The sequence below is a fragment of the Sus scrofa genome, chromosome 15 (genome assembly GCF_054392235.1).
Source record: "Sus scrofa isolate SSC_HxYL_T2T_F1_AM1 chromosome 15, Sscrofa_HxYL_maternal_Yorkshire_Landrace_v2.0, whole genome shotgun sequence".
In the NCBI taxonomy this organism is placed as follows: domain Eukaryota; kingdom Metazoa; phylum Chordata; class Mammalia; order Artiodactyla; family Suidae; genus Sus; species Sus scrofa.
The window spans coordinates 131,723,050-131,743,363 of NC_139397.1; the positions used below are offsets into that span (position 1 = coordinate 131,723,050).

General features: G+C 37.5%; 1 protein-coding gene across 1 annotated transcript in view; it reads right to left on the reverse strand.

Annotated features, from left to right (window-relative positions):
* Positions 1-20,314, reverse strand: part of ABCA12 (ATP binding cassette subfamily A member 12) — a 353,621-nt gene that overhangs the window by 98,417 nt on the left and 234,890 nt on the right. Inside the window, exons 12-14 of the mRNA XM_084999025.1 lie at positions 17,011-17,086; positions 11,937-12,055; positions 10,810-10,916 (exon numbers count right to left, since the gene is read on the reverse strand). Of these exons, the coding sequence (XP_084855151.1) occupies positions 10,810-10,916; positions 11,937-12,055; positions 17,011-17,086 (302 nt within the window). The remainder of the gene's footprint in view (positions 1-10,809; positions 10,917-11,936; positions 12,056-17,010; positions 17,087-20,314) is intronic.

A 20,314-nucleotide genomic window follows, 5' to 3' on the forward strand; every position in this document is an offset into this window, starting at 1 on the left:
TGTGGCCCTAAAAAGAAAAAAAAAAAAAAAAAAAGACTTTTTAAACTGCAGCATGAGAACCACACATATTCTAAATATGGATGGGCATATAGCTGGTTTTCCCCAAAGTGTCTGCACTGTGTTGACATTATCTTCTACCCTCTTACCTACTGAGAGAAACTTTTGTTCTATCAACTGCTTAAAAGCACTTAGAACCCCACATTCAGAGGAAAAGGAGAAAAATGAAAATCAACTAATTTCCTACCCTGTCAAGCATCTTGCAGTTCACTATGTTCTGTGTGTCCTGAGGATATATCCTCAAATCATACTTCCTGGGGGAAAATTATGCCTCTGGGAAAGCTGGTTCTGTTGCGCTTGGAAGCTACTCTTAGAGATATTCCTTTTAAGAAGTCAAATAATTTGGAGTAACATCTAAAGAAGCAAATATATGTGTCATTCATTGCACCTCAGTTTCCAATCAGAAGTTGCATTTTGACAGAAATGAATTATTTTATGATATAGGAAAATGTTTAGGGGGAGGACGGGATTAAGATGGTGGAATAGAAGGACTGGAGCTCAATTTCTCTCCTAAAAACAACAAAATTCACAACTAAAGACTGAGCACACTTCACCAAAATGGACCGGAAACCTTAAAAAAGATATGCTAGTCCAGAAGAAAAAGAGGAGGCCACATCAAGAGGTAGGAGGAGTGATTTCGCGATATAAACAACCCCATACCTTCTGGGTGGGAAGCTCCACAGACTGGAAACTAATTGGTTCACAGAGACTCACCTCCAGGAGTGAGAGTTCTGAGCCCCACATCAAACTCTCACGTGTGGGGATCTGGCACAGGGAGAAAGAGCCCTGGAGCATCTGGCATTGAAGGCCAGTGGGGCTTGTGCTCAGGAGCTCCATGGGAGTGGGGGAAACGGAGACCCCATTCTTAAAAGGTGCACACAGACCTTCACGTGCACTGGGTCCCAGGGCAAAGCAAAGTCTCCAAGGGAATCTGGGTCAAACTTGACCACAGTTCTTGGAGGACATCCTGGGAAAACAGGGGTGAACATGGCTTGTTGTGAGGGAAGGACATTGAAGGCAAAGCTCTCGGGAATATTCAGCAGCAGTGCCTTTCTCTGGAGGGGGCCATTTCGGGAAAATCTGGCCCCACCCATCAGCCCAGCTGCTGAGAAGCCCCAGGGCAAACAACAACCCAGGAGGGATCAAGCCCCACCCCTCAGTAAACAGGCTACCTAAAGACCCCTCAGGCACACAGCTGCCTCTAATCCCATCCAGAGACTAAGCCCCACCCACCAGAGGGATTAGAATCGGCTCCTCCTACCAGGGGGCAGGCATCAGACCCTCCCATCAGGAAGCCTACACCAAGCCCCCATACTGACTTCAGCCACCGGGGGGCAGACATCAGAAGTAAGAGAGGCTACAATTCTTATCTGTAAGAAGGTCACCACACCAAAACCTATAAAAATGAAAAGATAGAGGACTATAACTCAGATGAGGGAGAAAGGAAAAACTCCAGAAAAACAGCTAAGCCATGAGGAGATTCTCAGCCTCCAGGAAAAAGACTTTAGACTGTTGATGCTGAAGAAGATGCAAGACATTGGAAATAAACTGGAGGCAAAGATGGATAACTTATAGGAAACACTGACCAAAAAGATACAAGATATAAAACTTAAACAAGAAGAGATGTAAAATACAATAACTGAAATAAAAACTCACTAGAAGCAGCTAACAGCAGAATACAGGAGGCAGAAGAACGAATAAGCGAGGTGGAGGACAGATTAGTGGAAATTATGGATGCAGAACAGAAAAGAGAAAAAAGATTGAAAACAATCAAAGAGAGTCTCAGAGAACTCTGGGACAATGTTAAACGCACCAACATCCGTATTATAGGGGTGCCAGAAGGAGAAGAGAGAGAGAAGGAGACAGAAAGAATATTCCAAGAGATAATAGCTGAAAACTTCCCTAACATGGGGAAGGAATCACTCACTCAAATCTAGGAAGCACAACGAGTACCATATAAAATAAACCCAAGGAGGAACACACCAAGACACATACTAATCTAACTGACCAAAATTAATGACAAAGAGAAAATCTTGAAAGCAGCTAGGGAAAAGAAACAAATAACATACAAGGGAACCCCGATAAGGTTATCAGCAGATTTTTCAGCAGAAACTCTGAAGGCCAGAAGGGAGTGGCATGATATACTCAACGTGATGAAAGGAAAAAACCTCCAACCAAGATTACTCTAACCAGCAAGGCTCTCATTCAGATTTGAAGGAGAAATCAAAACCTTCACAGATAAGCAAAAGCTGAGAGAATTCAGCAACACTAAACCAGCTTTACAACAAATACTAAAGGAACTTCTATAGGCAGAAAAGAACAAGAGAAGAAGGAAAGGAAAAAGAGCAGCAAAAAAAAATCCAAAGTAATTAATAAAATGGCAATAAGAACATACATATCAATAATTACCTTAAATGTGAATGGACTAAATGCCCAAACCAAAAGACATAGACTGGCTGAATGGATACAAAAACAAGACCCATATATATGCTGTCTTCAAGAGACCCACTTCACTTCTAGGGACACATACAAATTGAAAGTGAGAGGATGGAAGAAAATATTTCATGCAAACGGGGATCAAAAGAAAGCTGGAGTAGCAATACTCATATCAGACAAAATAGACTTTAAAAGGAGGAATATTTTAAGGGACAAAGAAGGATCAATCCAAGAAGATGATATAACAATTTTAAATATCTATGCACCCAACACAGGTTCACCACCATATATAAGGCAACTGCTAACAACCTTAAAAGGACAAATCAACAATAACACAATCATAGTGGGGGACTTTAACACCCCACTTACAGCAATGGACAGATAAACCAGACAGAAAATCAATAAGGAAACACAGGCCCTGAATGAAGCATTAAACCAGATGGACTTAATAGATATTTATAGGACATTTCATCCAAAAGCAACAGAATACACATTCTTCTCAAGTGCACATGGAACATTCTCTAAGATTGATCATATCCTGGGCTACAAATCCAACCTTGGTAACTTTAAGAAACTTTAAATCATATCAAGCATCTTTTCCGACCACAACGCTATACAACTGGAAATCAACAACAAGAAAAAAACTGCAAAAAACACCAACATGTGGAGACTAAACAACATACTACTAAACAACCAATGGATCACTGAAGAAATCAAAGAGGAAATTAAAAAATACCTAGCAGCAAATGACAATGAAGATACGACACTCCAAAACCCATGGGATGCAGCAAAAGCCATTCTAAGAGGAAAGTTTATAGCAATACAAGCCCACCTGGGGAAATAAGAAAAAGCCCAAATAAACAAGCTAACTTTACATCTAAAGCAGCTCAAGAGAAAAGAACAGACAAGACCTAAAGTTAGTAGAAGGAAAGAAATCATAAATATCAGAGCAGAAATCAATGAAATAGAAACAAGGAAAACCATAGAAAAGATCAATGAAACTAAAAGCTGGTTATTTGAAAAGATCAACAAAATTGATAAACCCCTAGCCAGACTTATCAAGAAAAAAAGAGAGAGGACTCAAATCAATAAAATTAGAAATGAAAAAGGAGAAGTAACAACAAACATCACAGAAATACAAAGGATGATAAGAGACTACTATATGCAACTCTATGCCAATAAAATGGAAAACCTAGAAGAAATGGACAAATTTTTAGAAAAGTACAATATTCCAAGACTAAACCAAGATGAAATAGAAAAGATGAATGGACCCATCACAAGAACTGAAATTGAAACTGTGATTAAAAAACTTCCAACAAACAAAAGTCCAGGACCAGATGGCTTCACAGACGAATTCTATCAAACATTTAGAGAAGAGCTAACACCTCTCCTTCTGAAACTATTTCAAAAAATTGCAGAAGAAGGGATACTCCCAAACTCATTCTATGAGGCCACCGTCACCCTGGTACCAAAACCAGACAAAGACTCCACAAAAAAAAGAAAACTAGAGGCCAATTTCACTGATGAACATCTATGCAAAAATCCTCAACAAAATACTAGCAAACCGCATCCAACAATACATTAAAAGGATTGTACATCATGATCAAGTGGGATTTATCCCAGGGATGCAAGGATTCTTCAATATCCGCAAATCCATCAGTGTGATACACCACATTAACAAACTGAAGAATAAAAACCATATGATCCTCTCAATAGATGCGGAAAAAGCCTTTGACAAAATCCAACACCCATTTCTGATAAAAACCCTTCAGAAAGTGGGCATAATGGGAACCTACCTCAACATGATAAAGGCCATATATGACAAACCCACAGCAAACATCATTCTCAATGGTGAAAAGCTGAAAGAATTCCCACTGAGATCAGGAACAAGACAAGGATGTCCGTTCTCACCACTACTCTTCAACATAGTTTTGGAAGTCCTAGCCACAGCAATCAGAGAAGTAAAAGAAATAAAGGAATCCAAATTGGAAAGGAAGAAGTAAAACTATCGCTATTTGCAGATGACATGATACTATACCTAGACAATCCTAAAGACTCTACTAGAAAACTGTTAGAGCTCATCCACGAATTTGGCAAAGTCACAGGATACAAAATCAACACACAGAAATTGACAGCGTTTCTATATACTAACAATGAAGAAGCAGAAAAGGAAATTAGGGAAGCAATCCTATTTCCCATTGCATCCAAAAGAATAAAATACCTAGGAGTAAACCTACCTAAAGAGACAAAAGACCTATACTCTGAAAACTACAAGCCACTGATGAAAGAAATCAAAGATGACACAAATAGATGGAAAGATATACCATGCTCTTGGATTGGAAGAGTTAATATTATCAAAATGACTATACTACCCAAGGCAATCTACAGATTCAATGCAATCTCTATCAAATTACCAAGGACATTTTTCACAGAACTTGAGCAAAATATTTTAAAGTTTGTTTGGAAGTACAAAAGACCCAGAAGAGCCAAAGACATCCTGAAAAAGAAAAATGGAGCTGGAGGAATCAGGCTCTCGGACTTCAGACTATACTACAAAGCAACAGTCATCAAAGCTGCATGGTACTGGCACAAAGACAGACATATAGATCAGTGGAACAGGATAGAAAGCCCAGAATTCAACCCACACACCTACAGCCAACTAATCTATGACAAAGGAGGCAAGAATATTCAATGGAGAAAGGACAGCCCCTTCAATAAGTGGTGCTGGGAAAACTGGACAGCCACATGGAAAAGAATGAAATTAGAACACTCCCTAACACCATACACAAAAATACACTCCAAATGGATTAAAGACCTAGGTATAAGACCAGACACTATCAAACTCCTAGAGGAAAACATAGGCCAAACACTCTCCGACATAAACAACAGCAACGTCTTCAAAGATCCACCTATCAGAGTATTTTCAATAAAAAGAAAAATAAACAAAGAGATCTACTCAAAACTTCAAAGTTTCTGCACAGCAAAGGAAACCCTTAACAACATAAAAAGACAACCCACAGAATGGGAGAATCGACTGACAAGGGATTAATCTCCAAAATTTATAAACACTTTCTGCAGCTCCATACCAAAAAAACAAACAACCCCATCCAAAAATGGGCAGAAGATCTAAACAGACAGTTCTCCAAAGAAGACATACAGATGGCCAAGAAACACATGAAAAGATGTTCAACGTCACTTATTATTAGAGAGATGCAAATCAAAACCACTCTGAGGTACCACCTTACACCAGCCAGAATGGCCATCATCCACAAGTCTACAAACAATAAGTGCTGGAGAGGGTGTGGAGAAAAAGGAACTCCAGTACACTGTTGGTGGGATTGTAAATTGGTGCAACCACCATGGAAAACAGGATGGAGATTCCTCAGAAAACTAAAAACAGAACTACCATTTGATCCAGCAATCCCACTCCTGGGCATCTATCCAGAGAAAAGCACTACTCGCAAAGACACATGTACTCTGATGTTCACTGCAGCACCATTTACAATAGCCAAGACATGGAAACAACCTAAATGCCCATCGACAGAGGAGTGGATCCACAAGATGTGGTACATATACACAATGGAATATTACTCAGCCATTAAAAGGAATGAAATTCCAGCATTTTTTTGCAACATGGATGGACCTAGAAATTATCCTGCTAAGTGAAATCAGCCATACAATGAGACACCAACATCAAATGCTTTCACTGACATGTGAAATCTGAAAAAAAGGACAGAATGAACTTCTTTGCAGAACAGATGCTGACTCACAGACTTTGAAAAACTTATGGTCTCCGGAGGAGACAGTTTGGGGGGTGGGGGGATGTGCCTGGGCTGTGGGATGGAAATCCTGTGAAATTGGATTATTATGATCATTATACAACTACAGATGTGATAAATTCATTTGAGTAATAAAAAAAGTGGAAAAAAAAAGAAAATGTTTAGGAATATTTCTTTGCATATATCAAATGGGAAAGGCATAATGATGTGTCTTGCATGAAAGATTTATAGTAACTATGTCTAGGCAGTAGTAATTAAACACCAATCATCTTAGTAAATATCATCGGTCTGTTTTCTACCATATTTTATATTCTAATTGGCTTCCAGTTTTGAACCATCTAAAATGGTCTCATATGTATTAAAATTCTACTTACTAGTCTTACTACTATGAGAAAATTTCCATTCTGTAATAGACCCAATCATATCTTTCTTCCTTTGATTTTCCAAATATTTGATGTGATTAAACTTCTAAATGGAGTCAAAACTCTCTGCCACATCCTCCAGTGACTTTTAATTTAGTAATTTCATAAATGTAAAGATAAATGCTGGTAGCCCAATAATTTTTTTTAATTGTGCTTTTAAAGGTATAGTAAATTTGAATAACTTTACTCAGTAGATGCTGAAATATATATTTTTTTAATTGTAAGTTTGATATACATGTACAGGAAATCAATACAAGTCCAGATAGTATAATCTTGGCTTGATACAATGAAAAATATAGAAGGAGAATTTGGAAATCTAGCCATGCTACTGAGGTAGAAATGGTCCTGTGAAATAAGAATTTGAGTCAGGGTTAATAATGTGGACCGCACTGTGGGGCACTTCTGCCAAGGAGCAATAGGACTGTCATTTAGATTTGTCATTATTTAGTGCTTTAAATGCATTAAACTTAATGTAGAAACTTATTAGATAATTAATAATCAACAAACATTCAGAGAATTATAATTGTCTCTCTTCAAAAGTATGTATCAAGTTCAGATTATAGGTTTGTCAAAGCTTCATGCATCACAAACTCATCCACCTAGTGAGTAAGGGCTCAGGCCTAAATGTGAACCATGACCCATAACTAACTCCATATCCAGCTGTGACTGAATTACCTAGTGCCCACGGTTCCCAGTGCATCTGAATCAGAATTGTAACACGTTGATGTAGACCTCAAAATATTGTATGTATAAATATGCTTAAACAGTAGCACTCCTGGGTTCTTAGCAGGTAAATGAAGGGAAAAGAGGCCTGTTTAAAAATGTAAAGGCATTACAATATAAATAGTGTGCTATCTGTATATCTGCTTAATATGGAGAATACCTATTTTATGAGTAGTTCCCCAATTGGGACGTTGTCCTTCCCACCAGTGATACTGGAAAGAAAAGAGAAGAAAACAGACGAAGAAGGGAGAAGAAAACACAAAAGCTCAAGAAGAGTAGGATGTTCAGGGCTAGAACAGAAAAAAAGTCAACAATGAATGACAGGCACTTGGCATTTTGGAGGGTCTAAACCTTCTTAGAAATATCATGAATAAAGTTTTAGAATGGGTGGGCCCTAACTGATTGCCACAATCAAGATACTAATTACCAAGGAGGACAAAGCAGGGAAGTAAGAGCACCTCTCTTTGTAAACCTAGGAGCTTGTCTTCATTCTTTCAATGGTATGTACTGAATACTTTCCATGAGTCAGACTCTGTGCCAGGTACTGAGAGTATACAGTAAAGTGACAGATTTAGCTAGGTTCCTATGGAACTTGTAGTTTTGGAATGAATGGGTTTTGTTAAATGCTTGTTATAAATGCCAATAGATTTTCTACCCAAGGGACAGGATTGTAGTTTTTTCCATTTCTGTGGCTTTCCAAACTTCTTTCATAATGTAAACCACAAGGGGAGCAGTAACCTAAACGTGGGTGCTGTTTTAAACTATCCTTAGCTCCATCTAGTATCATTAGTGTAAATGAGGATGTGTTTTTTTCCATTTCTCAGTGTATATCTTGTGCTGCCAAGTTACTTTGCAAATTGAGAACCACAATGAGTAACTGCCCAGGTAATGGGATTACATCACCAGCACTGATTTGAACACTGTCATTTGTTCACAGATTCATGAGTCAAGTCTTAAGCTCCTACTGTGTGCTACATGTGGGGCTTTAGAGATACAGAAGGCATAATTTCATCAGATTTTACCCTCTAGTGAGGGAAATAGACCCTATATGAGTTCCCACTCTGGCAAAGTGGGTTAAGGATTCGGTGTTGTCACAGCATGGTTCAGATTTGCTCCCTGACCCGGGAACTTCCATATGCCATGGATGCAGCACAAAAAAGAAAAAAAGAAGACCTTACACAGACAATAAGTGATAATGCTAAACTGTAAGTTCCAAAAGCCAGAAATCTCACTGCAATCGGAGACTCCTCTTCCTTATGTCTCACACCTCACTGGCTGCCACATTGTGTGAGCCCAACCTGCTACAGTGCTCTTGACATTCTCTTCCTTCTATATTCTCTGCCACTGACATAGTGCAGGGCCTCACTTTTTGCTTAAGTTACTGCAAAAATCCCTTAGTTGGCTTTCCTCCAATCTGTCCTCTGAAATTCTCCTAGAGAAATCTTTTCCTAAAATGCAGAATTCACCTTCTTCACATTCACAATTTTCGGGATCCGATTCAAACTCCTTGATTAAGCGTAAAGAGGCCTTGGGGATCTGGGTCCCCTTTCCTGCCTTTCTCATAGGCACCTTCTGTTCCAGTTGGACACATGACCTCAGGTAATTTATATCTGTCCTTTAAGTTCACACCTCTGTCTTCTTACCAATGCAGGTCTCTTTGTCTGGAATGTAGGCCTGAAACCTAATTCTTCACAGCTTGCAAGACTCAGAATAAGGAGCCTTTCCTCCACGAAATTTCTTCTCTCCACCTTCATCCTCTGAAATTTGAGTTAAATATGCCACCTCCATACATAGAGTCCTGTCCATCCACATACTTCACACTTACCTCAGTGTGTTATAATCATTGGTTTGCTTTTCCATCTCCTCTACTGAATTGATTATAAGGATTTTGGGGTTTGAGTTTATATCTTTTAAGTAGATAGATTAGTGTTATGGGAGCACAGATGATGGATAGAATGAATGGAAAAACATTATCCATCCTGGCTTGGAAACAGGGAGAAAGGCGTACCTTAATATTACAGGAGTAACGTTTAAATTTGTCTTTGAGGGAAGAGTAGGACTTATCCAGATGAACGTATAACTTCCTTCTCATTTGCACAAACAAATTAAGATACTGCTAAATTAAGCACATTAGAAATTTTGATTTGTGTAGAAGACTAAGACTACGATGTAGGTAATCTAACTAGCATATTTATTTGTAATATACATGGACACATGTTTTGTATGTCTGCTTAATTAGACCATGTTGACTATTCAGCAAGTCATCCTACTTGCCCTGAATAAACCAGTTCTAATTTTACTTTATTTCCAGCTACATAAACCCAGTTAAACTGCTGTTCTTACTAGGAAAGCTGCTTTCAAAATTTAATAAGGTTATTTACGAAACAAGAGTGAGTTTCATGATAACTTGCATACCATATGCATGAGTTAAACAAAGAATAAGAAACAAACACCAACCAATTCAAACTTCAGAGTTAAAATTTTTTCTGTTGCTCACTTCCCTTTCTTCAATATCATACATTTTAACATGATTTATTAGTTTCTGCTTTTGATTACAACAATAAAAATAAACTGAGTCAACTTTCTGAGATTTTTGTACACTGTTAAGTCTAAAACATCAGTTTTGTGTGTGTGTCGCCACATCCACAGCATATGGAAATTCCCGGGCCAAGAATCAAACAAGCACCTCTGCAGAGACCCAAGCCACTGAAATCAGATTCTTAACCCACTGCACCACAGGAATTGCAACATCAGGAACTCTGAAATCGGCTTTTGAAGTCAACATTTTTTTTTTTCTTTTTAGGGCCACACATGTGGCACATAGAAGTTCCTAGGCTAGGGGCTGAATCAGACCTGCAGCCACCAGCCTATGCCACAGCCACAGCAACACAGGATCAGAGCCCCATCTGCAACCCACACACAGCTCAAAGCAATTCCAGGTACTTAACCCATTGAGCAAGGCCAGGGATCGAAACTGCATCCTCATGGTTACTAGTTGGGTTTGTTAGTGCTGAACCACAAAGGGAACTCCTGAAGTCAACTTTCATTTTTTTTAAAACCAGAGACATCTCAAATAGGAATCATGTTTTGAATGTTTTTTCAAGTTATGAAGCTTAATAAGACAACTATTATCAGTAGTTACTCCTTTATGTATTGCATTCTGAAATTAGGCTCTTATGGGTCATTTTAGACAGAGATATCCACTCATTTAAAAAAAATACAATAACATAACACCAGAACTCTTGTCACCCTTCTTCTGGCATTAATCTGGAGTCAAAATAGGACCAGCATTTATGAATATACAGATTGAAAACTTAAACTAAAAACATATTTTGTCAGAGAATTACAGGAAGTGTTGAGGTATATTATTATTTTTTTCTTTCATGGCTTACTTTTGATTTCAGGGCTTCAGGAACTGGAGGGAAGTAATCCTCATAGGAACCATTTTGAAAAAAAGATTTTTTAAATTGAATTGTGGACTGCAGGAGTCTTAAATTTTCTGTAAAGGAGGAGAAAAGAATTATGTAAACCGCAAGGTCATTCAGGACACCTATTTGAAAGACACTTTTATCCTAATTTATTACTAAGTTTTTTTTCTAAGATAATAGCCTACTTCAATCTAAATATGAGTGAAAATTTAATCTTTTCTTGAACCATGGAGACTATAGAGTTCATTATTTTTAAAATATTCATAGATATTCTACTTAGAGACAAAAATATTTCTAGCAAAGGTGCTGGACAGTTTGGCTCTTTGTGAACTGAATATGCTTTTACTTTGGATCTACTATTAAGTTGAAGTGTTTGAGAGAGAATAGGTTGTATAACCACTGTGATGCAAATATCCCCTTCCAACCTTTATTCACACCCAGTAAACAGAGAGCACACTTAAATATTTGTTGTGTTACTTGCCTGCCATTAAGTATCAAAAAACTCTTTAGGTGGAGGAAAAGTGAAGGTATATCTCCGATAAAATGTGAGAAAATAGATGTTTTATCTTTAAAAAAATGGGAAAAGAAATATTTGATTAAATGAAATCTTTATGGTTGCTTGTGTAGGCAGAAAATTGAAAATAAAGTGGGTAAAGATAGGAAGCAAAAACAGCCTGCTACAAAAATGCCTTTGTTTATGTAATTTACATCTGTTTTTGGAAGTCCATATTATCATTCTTTATTATTTTTTGACAACTAAGATTATTAAGGGCATGGAAAAGCTCATGGAGGGTTATATGAACTAATTCTGGGCACTTAGAAAGTTTATCCAGGTGGTAATTATCACACTATCTGTTATATGGCCCTTACACATCAAAGTTTGTCCAGGTGGCCAGTTGGTACTAGCAGCAGCAACAGGAGTAACAATATTATAATATGATTAGAAATTCCCTATACATATCAAACCAGTGACACTGGTGCATATGGAAACTAAGATTTTTACCTTTTTTTTTTTTCTTTTTTAAACAAGTGTCTTGTAAGACTACTTTAGAAATCATGAGCATCATTTTGACTCTTAAGAAGAGTATTACCTTTTGATCCCCTGGCCAAATTATCAGTGACATTTCTCACACATGCCAAGTACGGAATATAAGGACTATCTGCTGATATGTTTAAGAGGGCATCTTCAAAGTTTTCCAGTATTAGGAGCCTACAGAACAGAAAGAATTATTAATTAAGTCATATAAAAACAAAGCAAAGACTTTTTTTTTTTTTCTGTCTTTTTAGGGCCACACCTGCAGCATATAGAGGTTCCCAGCCTGGGGTCGAATAGGAGACATAGTTGTCAGCCTACGCCACAGCCACAGCAATGCTGGATCCTTAACCCACTGAGTGAGGCCAGGGATTGAACCTGAGTCCTCACAGATTCTAGTCAGTTTCGTTAATCCCTTAAGCATGATAGGAACTCTGCAAAGCCATTTTTTTGAGATCATGTGATTCCTTGGTTGTTTGGCCTTGGTTGAGTTAAACACTGAAACCCTGTGAAGTAAGCGATCCTTCCCCTTCCAGCCCAACTACACAACAGTAGCACTACTCTGGATTCTTTGAGTACTTGCCTCTTCCATTGCTGCCATTTTTATATTTAATTAAGGTCATTTCTAGGTACATTTATATGACAGAAAGATCACAGGCTTAGGGTTACCAGGTAAAATACAGGACTTCTGGTTAATTTTCAATTTCAGATAAATAATGAATAATTTTTCAGTGTTAGCACATCCCACGAGTCTTGCATATTTTTTCTTTTCCTTTCTTTCTTTGTTTTCCCCCTCTAAATATGGCAACCACCTCTCTGGGCCTCCATTTCTTCTCTTGTCAAATAAGAGGTAGGTGGCTGGATGATCTGCTAGATCCCTTTCACTGATAACATTCTCTAAATAATTTAAATCCATTTCATTGTGAATCCAACTGAACAATATGTTATTTTCTTTTTCTTTAAAAAAATTCAGCTTATAGGAGAAAATAGTTTTAAAAGATGAAACTGACAAAGGCTTAATCTCTAAAAGATACAAACAATTTATACAACTCCACAGAAAAAAAAAGCCAACAACCCAATGGAAAAAAATGGGTAAAAGACCTGAAAAGACATTTCTCCAAAGAAGGTACACAAGCACATGAAAAAATGCTCAACATCACTGATTATTAGAGAAATGCAATTCAAAACTACCACGAGATACCACTTCACACCAGTCAGAATGGCCGTCATTGATAAGTCCACAAATAACAAATGTTGAAGGAGGTGTGGAGAAAAGGAAGCACTCCTGCACTGTTGGTAGGAATGTAAGCTGGTACAACCACTATGGAGAACAGTATGGAGGTACCTTAGAAAACTACACATAGAACTACCATATGATCCAGCAATCCCATTCTTGGGCATATATCTGGACAAAATTTTCCTTGAAAAAGACACATGCACCCACATGTTCATTGTAGCACTATTCACAATAGCCAAGACATGGAAACAAGCCAAATGTCCATCAATAGATGATTGGATTAGGAATATGTGGTATAGATACACAATGGAATACTACTCAGCCATAAAAAAGAACAAAATAATGCCATTTGCAGCAACATGGATAGAACTAGAGACTCTCATACTGAGGGAAGTATGTCGGAAAGAGAAAGACAAATACCATATGATATCACTTATATCTGGAATCTAATATATGGCACAAATGAAACTTTCCACAGAAAAGAAAATCATGGACATGGAGTACAGACTTGTGGTTGCCAAGGGGGAGGAGGAGGGAGTGGGATGGGTTGGGAATTTGGGGTTAATAGATCAGACTATTGCCTTGGAATGGATAAGCAATGAGATCCTGCTGTTTAGCTCTGGGAACTATGTCTAATCACTTATGATAGAGCATGATAATGTGAGAAAAAGAATGTATATATGTATGGGTAACTGGGTCACCATGCTGTACAGCAGAAAATTGACAGAACACTGTAAACTAGCTATAATGAAAAAAAATCATTATATAAAAAAATAAAAATTCAGAGTTCCCAATTTAACCACTTTCTGGTTCCCTTTCAAGTTGACTGGCATCTGAGACCATAGCCTAAGATTTCTGAAGCATATGAATGTAAGTACATGTGCATCATAGTGCATGTCCTGAAGCTGTGAGACTGTGTCCCTACTTATTTTGTGATTTCTTCCTGAGTGTCTACTATTGAATTTTATGTACAACAGAGATAGACTAAAAGCCAGTGGCTGATGTGGGAACCATCTATTTTGAATTGAACCTCACAACACTCAAATTAACTAGTTCTATTAGACATTCAACTTTGATTTTATTCATATACTAATGGAGGAGAACTTTCCTGGCATAGTAAACATTTAGGACAATATTTTCATTAACATTAAAGAAGTCTTGGGCTGTTTAGATGTGGGTTAATGACATGGGATCCTTGAGGAAATTTAACAAGAAAAAAAAGCTATAGCAAGAAAAGTCTCTAATTTGACAGTCAGAGCACAGCTAATTGGTGTCAGATGGCCGACCCTCATTTAAATACAATCCATAGCCTCCATATTTTAAAAAAATTGCACCCATCTCCAAGACTTCTTGCTTTTGTTTGGTATTTCCTTGACCAGACACTCTCTCTTTAAGTATTGCTCTCTTTCTTTTGTGATGTCCTCCTCTTTGTCATAATCATTATAGCATTGAGCTATTTCCATCCTTTGCTATGCTCTATAGCAAAATATTGATCTAACCTTCCAGAAGAAATGACGCAATAGCATTTCATGGTGAATTTTCAAGTTTAGAAGAATGTTGGGATGGAAATGACCTTGAAATATAATCTAAGCCATTATCTTAGTTTCATAAAGAACATTTGATTGACAAGATTTTGGAAATAGGTTTCAATATACTCCAAAAATTAAGATTCCATATACATGCGCAATTGCTTTGGCATAAATATCCAAATATTCCTTTAAGCCATTTAATTTATGTATCTTTTATATAAAACTCACCTACTTCCCAAGAATGCTAACAACAAAAGATGAGTTTATGGATGTTTGCATGCGTGTGTGTGTGCACAGATACCCACACAACAATAAAAATGCTAACTTTAGTACAAAAGTAGTGAAGAGGGAGAAGAGCTATAAGAAAAAAAATAATAATTTTGAGCAGGTTTCTTTAGAAAATTCTGGACCATAGGAGTTCCCGTCATGGCGCAGTGGTTAACGAATCCGACTAGGAACCATGAGGTTGCGGGTTCGGTCCCTGCCCTTGCTCAGTGGGTTAACGATCTGGCGTTGCCATGAGCTGTGGTGTAGGTTGCAGACGCGGGTCGGATCCCACATTGCTGTGGCTCTGGCATAGGCCGGAGGCTACAGCTCCGATTCGAACCCTAGCCTGGGAACCTCCACATGCCGCGGAGCGGCCCAAGAAATGGCAAAAAGACAAAAAAAAAAAAAAAAAAAAAAAGAAAGAAAGAAAATTCTGGACCATAGGAGTTCCTGCCGTGGCTCAGCAGAAATGAATCTGACTAGTATCCATGAGGACGCAGGTTCGATCCCTGGCCTTTCTCAGTGGGTTAAGGATCCAGTGTTGCTGTAAGCTGTGGTGCGGGTCACAGATGAGGCTCGGATCTGGTGTTGCTGTGGCTGTGGCATAGGCCGGTGGCTATAGCTCTGATTTGACCCCCAGCCTGGGAACCTCCATACGCTGTGGGTATGGCACTAAAAAGACAAAAAAAAAAAAAAAAAAAAGAAAATTCTGGACCATAAACATTTTAATCTCATACCAAGTATTGACACTCTGTGATTATTTTAAAGTGGGAACAGAAAAGAAAGGAAGTCCAAAGGTAAGAAATTCCTTAATTTCATCAATCTCCACAAGAGCTATCTTAAAAGTATTGAATTCTTCCTAATAAACTGTCAGCTAGCTGTCAGCAACTGACTACATTTGCTGTGTAATTTTCAGGTCTGAAGCGCTAGCATTATCAAAGCTATGGATGCCCTAAGGCTCTGATAAAGATACTTGATTTCAGCAGTAAGTACACAGTTATCTCAATTCAGAAGTTTCTTTTAAAAATTATTTTGGTAGCTGTATAAGGAATGTGTTTAAAATACTTGACTATTTGGAACATGGCATCCTGGTTGGGGGAAAATTGCTCAGGGCTGCTAGACTGCTCTTGGGAGAAGCATCTGGTTCATCCACCTTAGAGAAGAAGAAACGTGGGAACAGAAAGAGGAAGTTTTTTTATGGAAGGATTTTATCTAGAATTACCCAGAGTTGAAGAACCTCTCATTAAATAATAGAAAGTTTATAAACAATTGCATAGATTTTACTTTAGAAAAATAAACAAATGGTTAAAATAAGTCCTAATACTTTTTTTAAAATTTGTACAAATTTTCATCAGTAAAAAAATATATCCTTTGGGACTAAGAATTTCAATAGCATAATTTATCAGGCCAAAACAACCTTTATATAATAGGACACCTACTCTCTATATATGCCTTAAACTATATGAATTTACTTTAATCAGCTCCTACAGGCAACTGCTTGTATTTCCTACCATAACTACTACAGTTACTTCAGGGCACTGTTTATAGTAATGGTCCTTAGAAGCCAAGATTGCTGCTGTCATTTCCACTGCCTATTCCTATTTACATGCCCCACTAAGAGTCCAAAATTGTTACCTATAAACAGTTTTGACTACCCAAATACTACTGAAGCAAGCAAATTTTGCATTACCTTGATTGAACAAATAATACACTTTGATTTAAAAAAAACAAAATAAATAGTAATGTGAAAAATTGCAGGCTTTTCCATCTTTCATGACAAAAGACCTTGAAAGGGTTGGAAATTGGGCCTCCAGCAAGATTTTCCTCATAGACATAGGTAACCCATCCAGACAGGACACGCTAGATCTAGTTATGCAATCTCAGAACTAAAACACAGATCCTTGAATAATACCAAAAGTAAGTTTCAAATTTACTAAAATTCAACTGTGTCTTTTTCTTTAGTCAGTCAATAGTTCCTTTTTCTATTCTATGGCCTTACATATTGATAAAAGAACAATGTTTATGAATTGTTTTTATTGCTTATTCAGCCAAGTCACTTACCAATTTAGAAACAAACCAATAAACCAACAAAGACTTACTGCGCAGCCAGGCTACTGGGGGATAGTGACTGTCCATCCTCCTCACTCCACATGTGTGTTGTATTATCAGAGCCACCTAAAGTAACAGTATTTATATAGGACAATATTTAACATGAAAAATTTATTTTTCTAAGCAAAAATCATCCAGGTCAAATTAATTATCCAAAGAATATTATAAAAGATATCTAAGCTCTTTTGGTTAGAAACATTTAAGATATTTATAGGAAATAGATTCCTATTAATTGAAATTATCCTAATGGTCAAGCACATGCATTTCTAACAAGTTATTTCTCTGTGCATCGAACCATTACATTATTTTTATTCTAAAAACAGTATGTATGGATGACTTGAATATTATAATGATATTGATCACTCCATGACTTGTTAATCAAATAAGGCCAATTTCAGTTTTATGGGTCACTGGATTTGTTGTTGTTGTTATTTTCCCTTGATTGTCTAGAATGTAGCCTCAGGAAACATCTGTCATCTCTAATCTATATTTTCTGTCTTTGGAAAAGCAATCATGATTTCAATTGACTCCATCTGGGAATGCAAATTGGCTAATGTTAACAAAGCCATTCTGAGTGGTCTTAAATAATATAAAGGTTTGGAGTGTGGAAGGCAATCACTAAGTTGGGTCTAATGGAAATCATATGTGAAGATCTTATTCAACACCAAGAATTGTCCCTAGAAATTAAATAGGTCCCCGATTCGGCTTGTCGCATAACATTGTAGCATTAAAGAGTAAGTGTGCAACAGCATTCACATGAAATATTGAAAATGAAATACTTTAAATGACAACTGCATGAATAAGAACATCAGAAATCCAATGTTTTTGTTCAGCTCCTTTAAAGAAATGATATCACTTATTTCAATCTTCCCTGTAGACACTACTAATTCTTTATAAATAATCCAGTAGTTTCATGCTGTCATTCTTTTTTTAACATGGGCATAATTGCTCTCAATAGGATATTTTATTGCCAGCTTTAATAGTTCTCCCATTGTCTCTAGTTAGTGTGTCTTAAATCCTACTAGGATGGTCCTAGCACAAAACTAGGCAACCATCTGTACTTTTCCGGTGCTGGTCATTTAGTGTATTTAAATTAGCATGTGTGTAAAAAAGACTCACAGAATTAAAGACCTCCTTGTCTACCTCTGTATCATCTGTGTCTGAGTAGTAATGTCTGAACTGTCCTTATTAGAAGGCAGAGTAGCTTTTTTCAGTTTTCCTAGCTGGCAGAGGAGAGTTCTGTGTTCTGCTCAAGGTGCAGCTGAGTAGTACTGCTTTAACAACAGCAGTGCATCAGTGATTGAAATGACCAAGAATGAAGATTCCCAGAATAAATAAATGAAGTGAATAATTTCAATACCTATCAGTTACTGGCATCCATACATAGAATAATCCAGGAGAGGACTCTGTTGAGATTTATGTTTTTGTGGTATAAAAGTATAGAAAACCATTTTCTAAGATCAAGTCTTGCTGACTCTGATGTCCTATGTGATGCTGAGCAAGTTCATTAGCATTTGTATACTATACGGTTATGGAGTTTCTCTTCCTCATCAGGCTATTAAAATGAATAACTAACAGAAATGAACTTTGTACATAGGCTTGACCTTGATGTCAAGTATGGACTTCTCCCTTGGTCTGCTTTCCCTTTTGGACTCTATAAAGTATCTGGGAAGAAATACTGTTTTTGTTTTTTTTAATTTGTAGAATTAGGAGTATATAAAAATGGTGTCCTTAGACATAGAAAGAAATGTATTGCACAAGTAAGCTCTTTTCACTAGGAAAGATGACTTTCTGTTTAAAGCTGTAATTTCATGTAACTTACTACTTTGCAAAAAAAGCAAACTTCAAGGAGGCACAAAGGTAATCTTTGCTCTCAAAACTCAGTGCTTATAAATGGAAATACTAAATTGTGAAGCAAGGATCCTCACTGGGGCAGAGAAGAGAATTAGATTCCTTAAGAAGGAAGCTGGGAGATAACCTTCTTCCCAAGTGTGTATTTTCATGGTGGCTGAGGAGGCTTCTAAAGAAACCTTGAGGTGTGTTCATAATTGAGGCTGAATCAGAAATAGACATGGGCTGGGGAGGTTTATAGAAATCAGAGCGCAGAAAGGAATGGGAGATGACTGAGGAAAAATGTATCATGTAATAAGGCATCTGGCACAGTGAGTCAAACTCCATCAGTGGCTGAGATTTGGTGGTGGCAGGAACTTGTGTGGTTATCCTGGAAGTAAGTATGTATATGTCCCAGATGGAAAATATGAGCGAGGCCACCAAACAAAGGGCTCAAAGGACCTGGCTTTGGGCATAAACACGTCAGGTTCTAATCTCAGTTCAGCCACTTGCTGGATGTATAACGAAGGCAAAGTGCCTAGCCACCCTTTGCCTCAGTCTTTATTTTTTTCTGCAAATGGCATAATAACCATATCTCATAAGGTAGTTTTTATGGTAAAAGGGATTTAAGATAATAAAACCCTTATCATCAACACAAAAATACCATCTTTTAATTTCCTTTCTTTGAAAGAGAGGAGTGAGACCTTCAAGGCTATCTGAGCCCTGTCATGCATTAGAGAGGACCCAAGCACTCTACTAAGGGAGACCACTCCACTCCAGATTACCTGAGTGTAAGCCAAGGGAGGAAATGTGTTCACTGCATAAAAACCGCTAAATGCCATGAAGGTTAAGCACAGGTGGCTTGGGCTATATGGCAGTTATCTGTATGCGGGGCTACAGACCCCTATGCTTTTAAAGTAGGGTCACTGGTTCAGCCTTCAATGACAGGTTTGAGTTTCCAGAAGGATTCCCAGGAATACTTGGAAGGATTTATCAAAGGTTATGAAATTCCTGCTCAAGCAGGAAGGAACTTGGGGTAAATGACTTAAATACTGACATTAATGCTACTGCCTTGGTATCCTTACACTAATGAAGTCACAAATATAGGAAATAAAACAAAAAAAAATTAAGCACATCTAATTTTATAAATAAAAACACACGTCCTTGATGTATTTTCTTGTCATCTTGACCATCCAATGACGTGGTTTAATACTTGTCAAAATTGTTAGCATATTCATAGGCATGAGATATGGCCATTGCTAAATATTGTTCACCAAGAAAAGTGTTTGCTGCCTTAGTTAAGAAGTTATTTGGCTTCTAAGGCACTGAGGAGTGTTTTGCCTTTTGTAAAAATGTTTTGTAAAATAAACGTAAAAGGACTTTATCCCTTTACACAATTACAGGGTGTGAGTCTAAAGATGAAAAGGAAAGAATGGCAAGGAGAAACTTGAAGTTCTCAAGTCT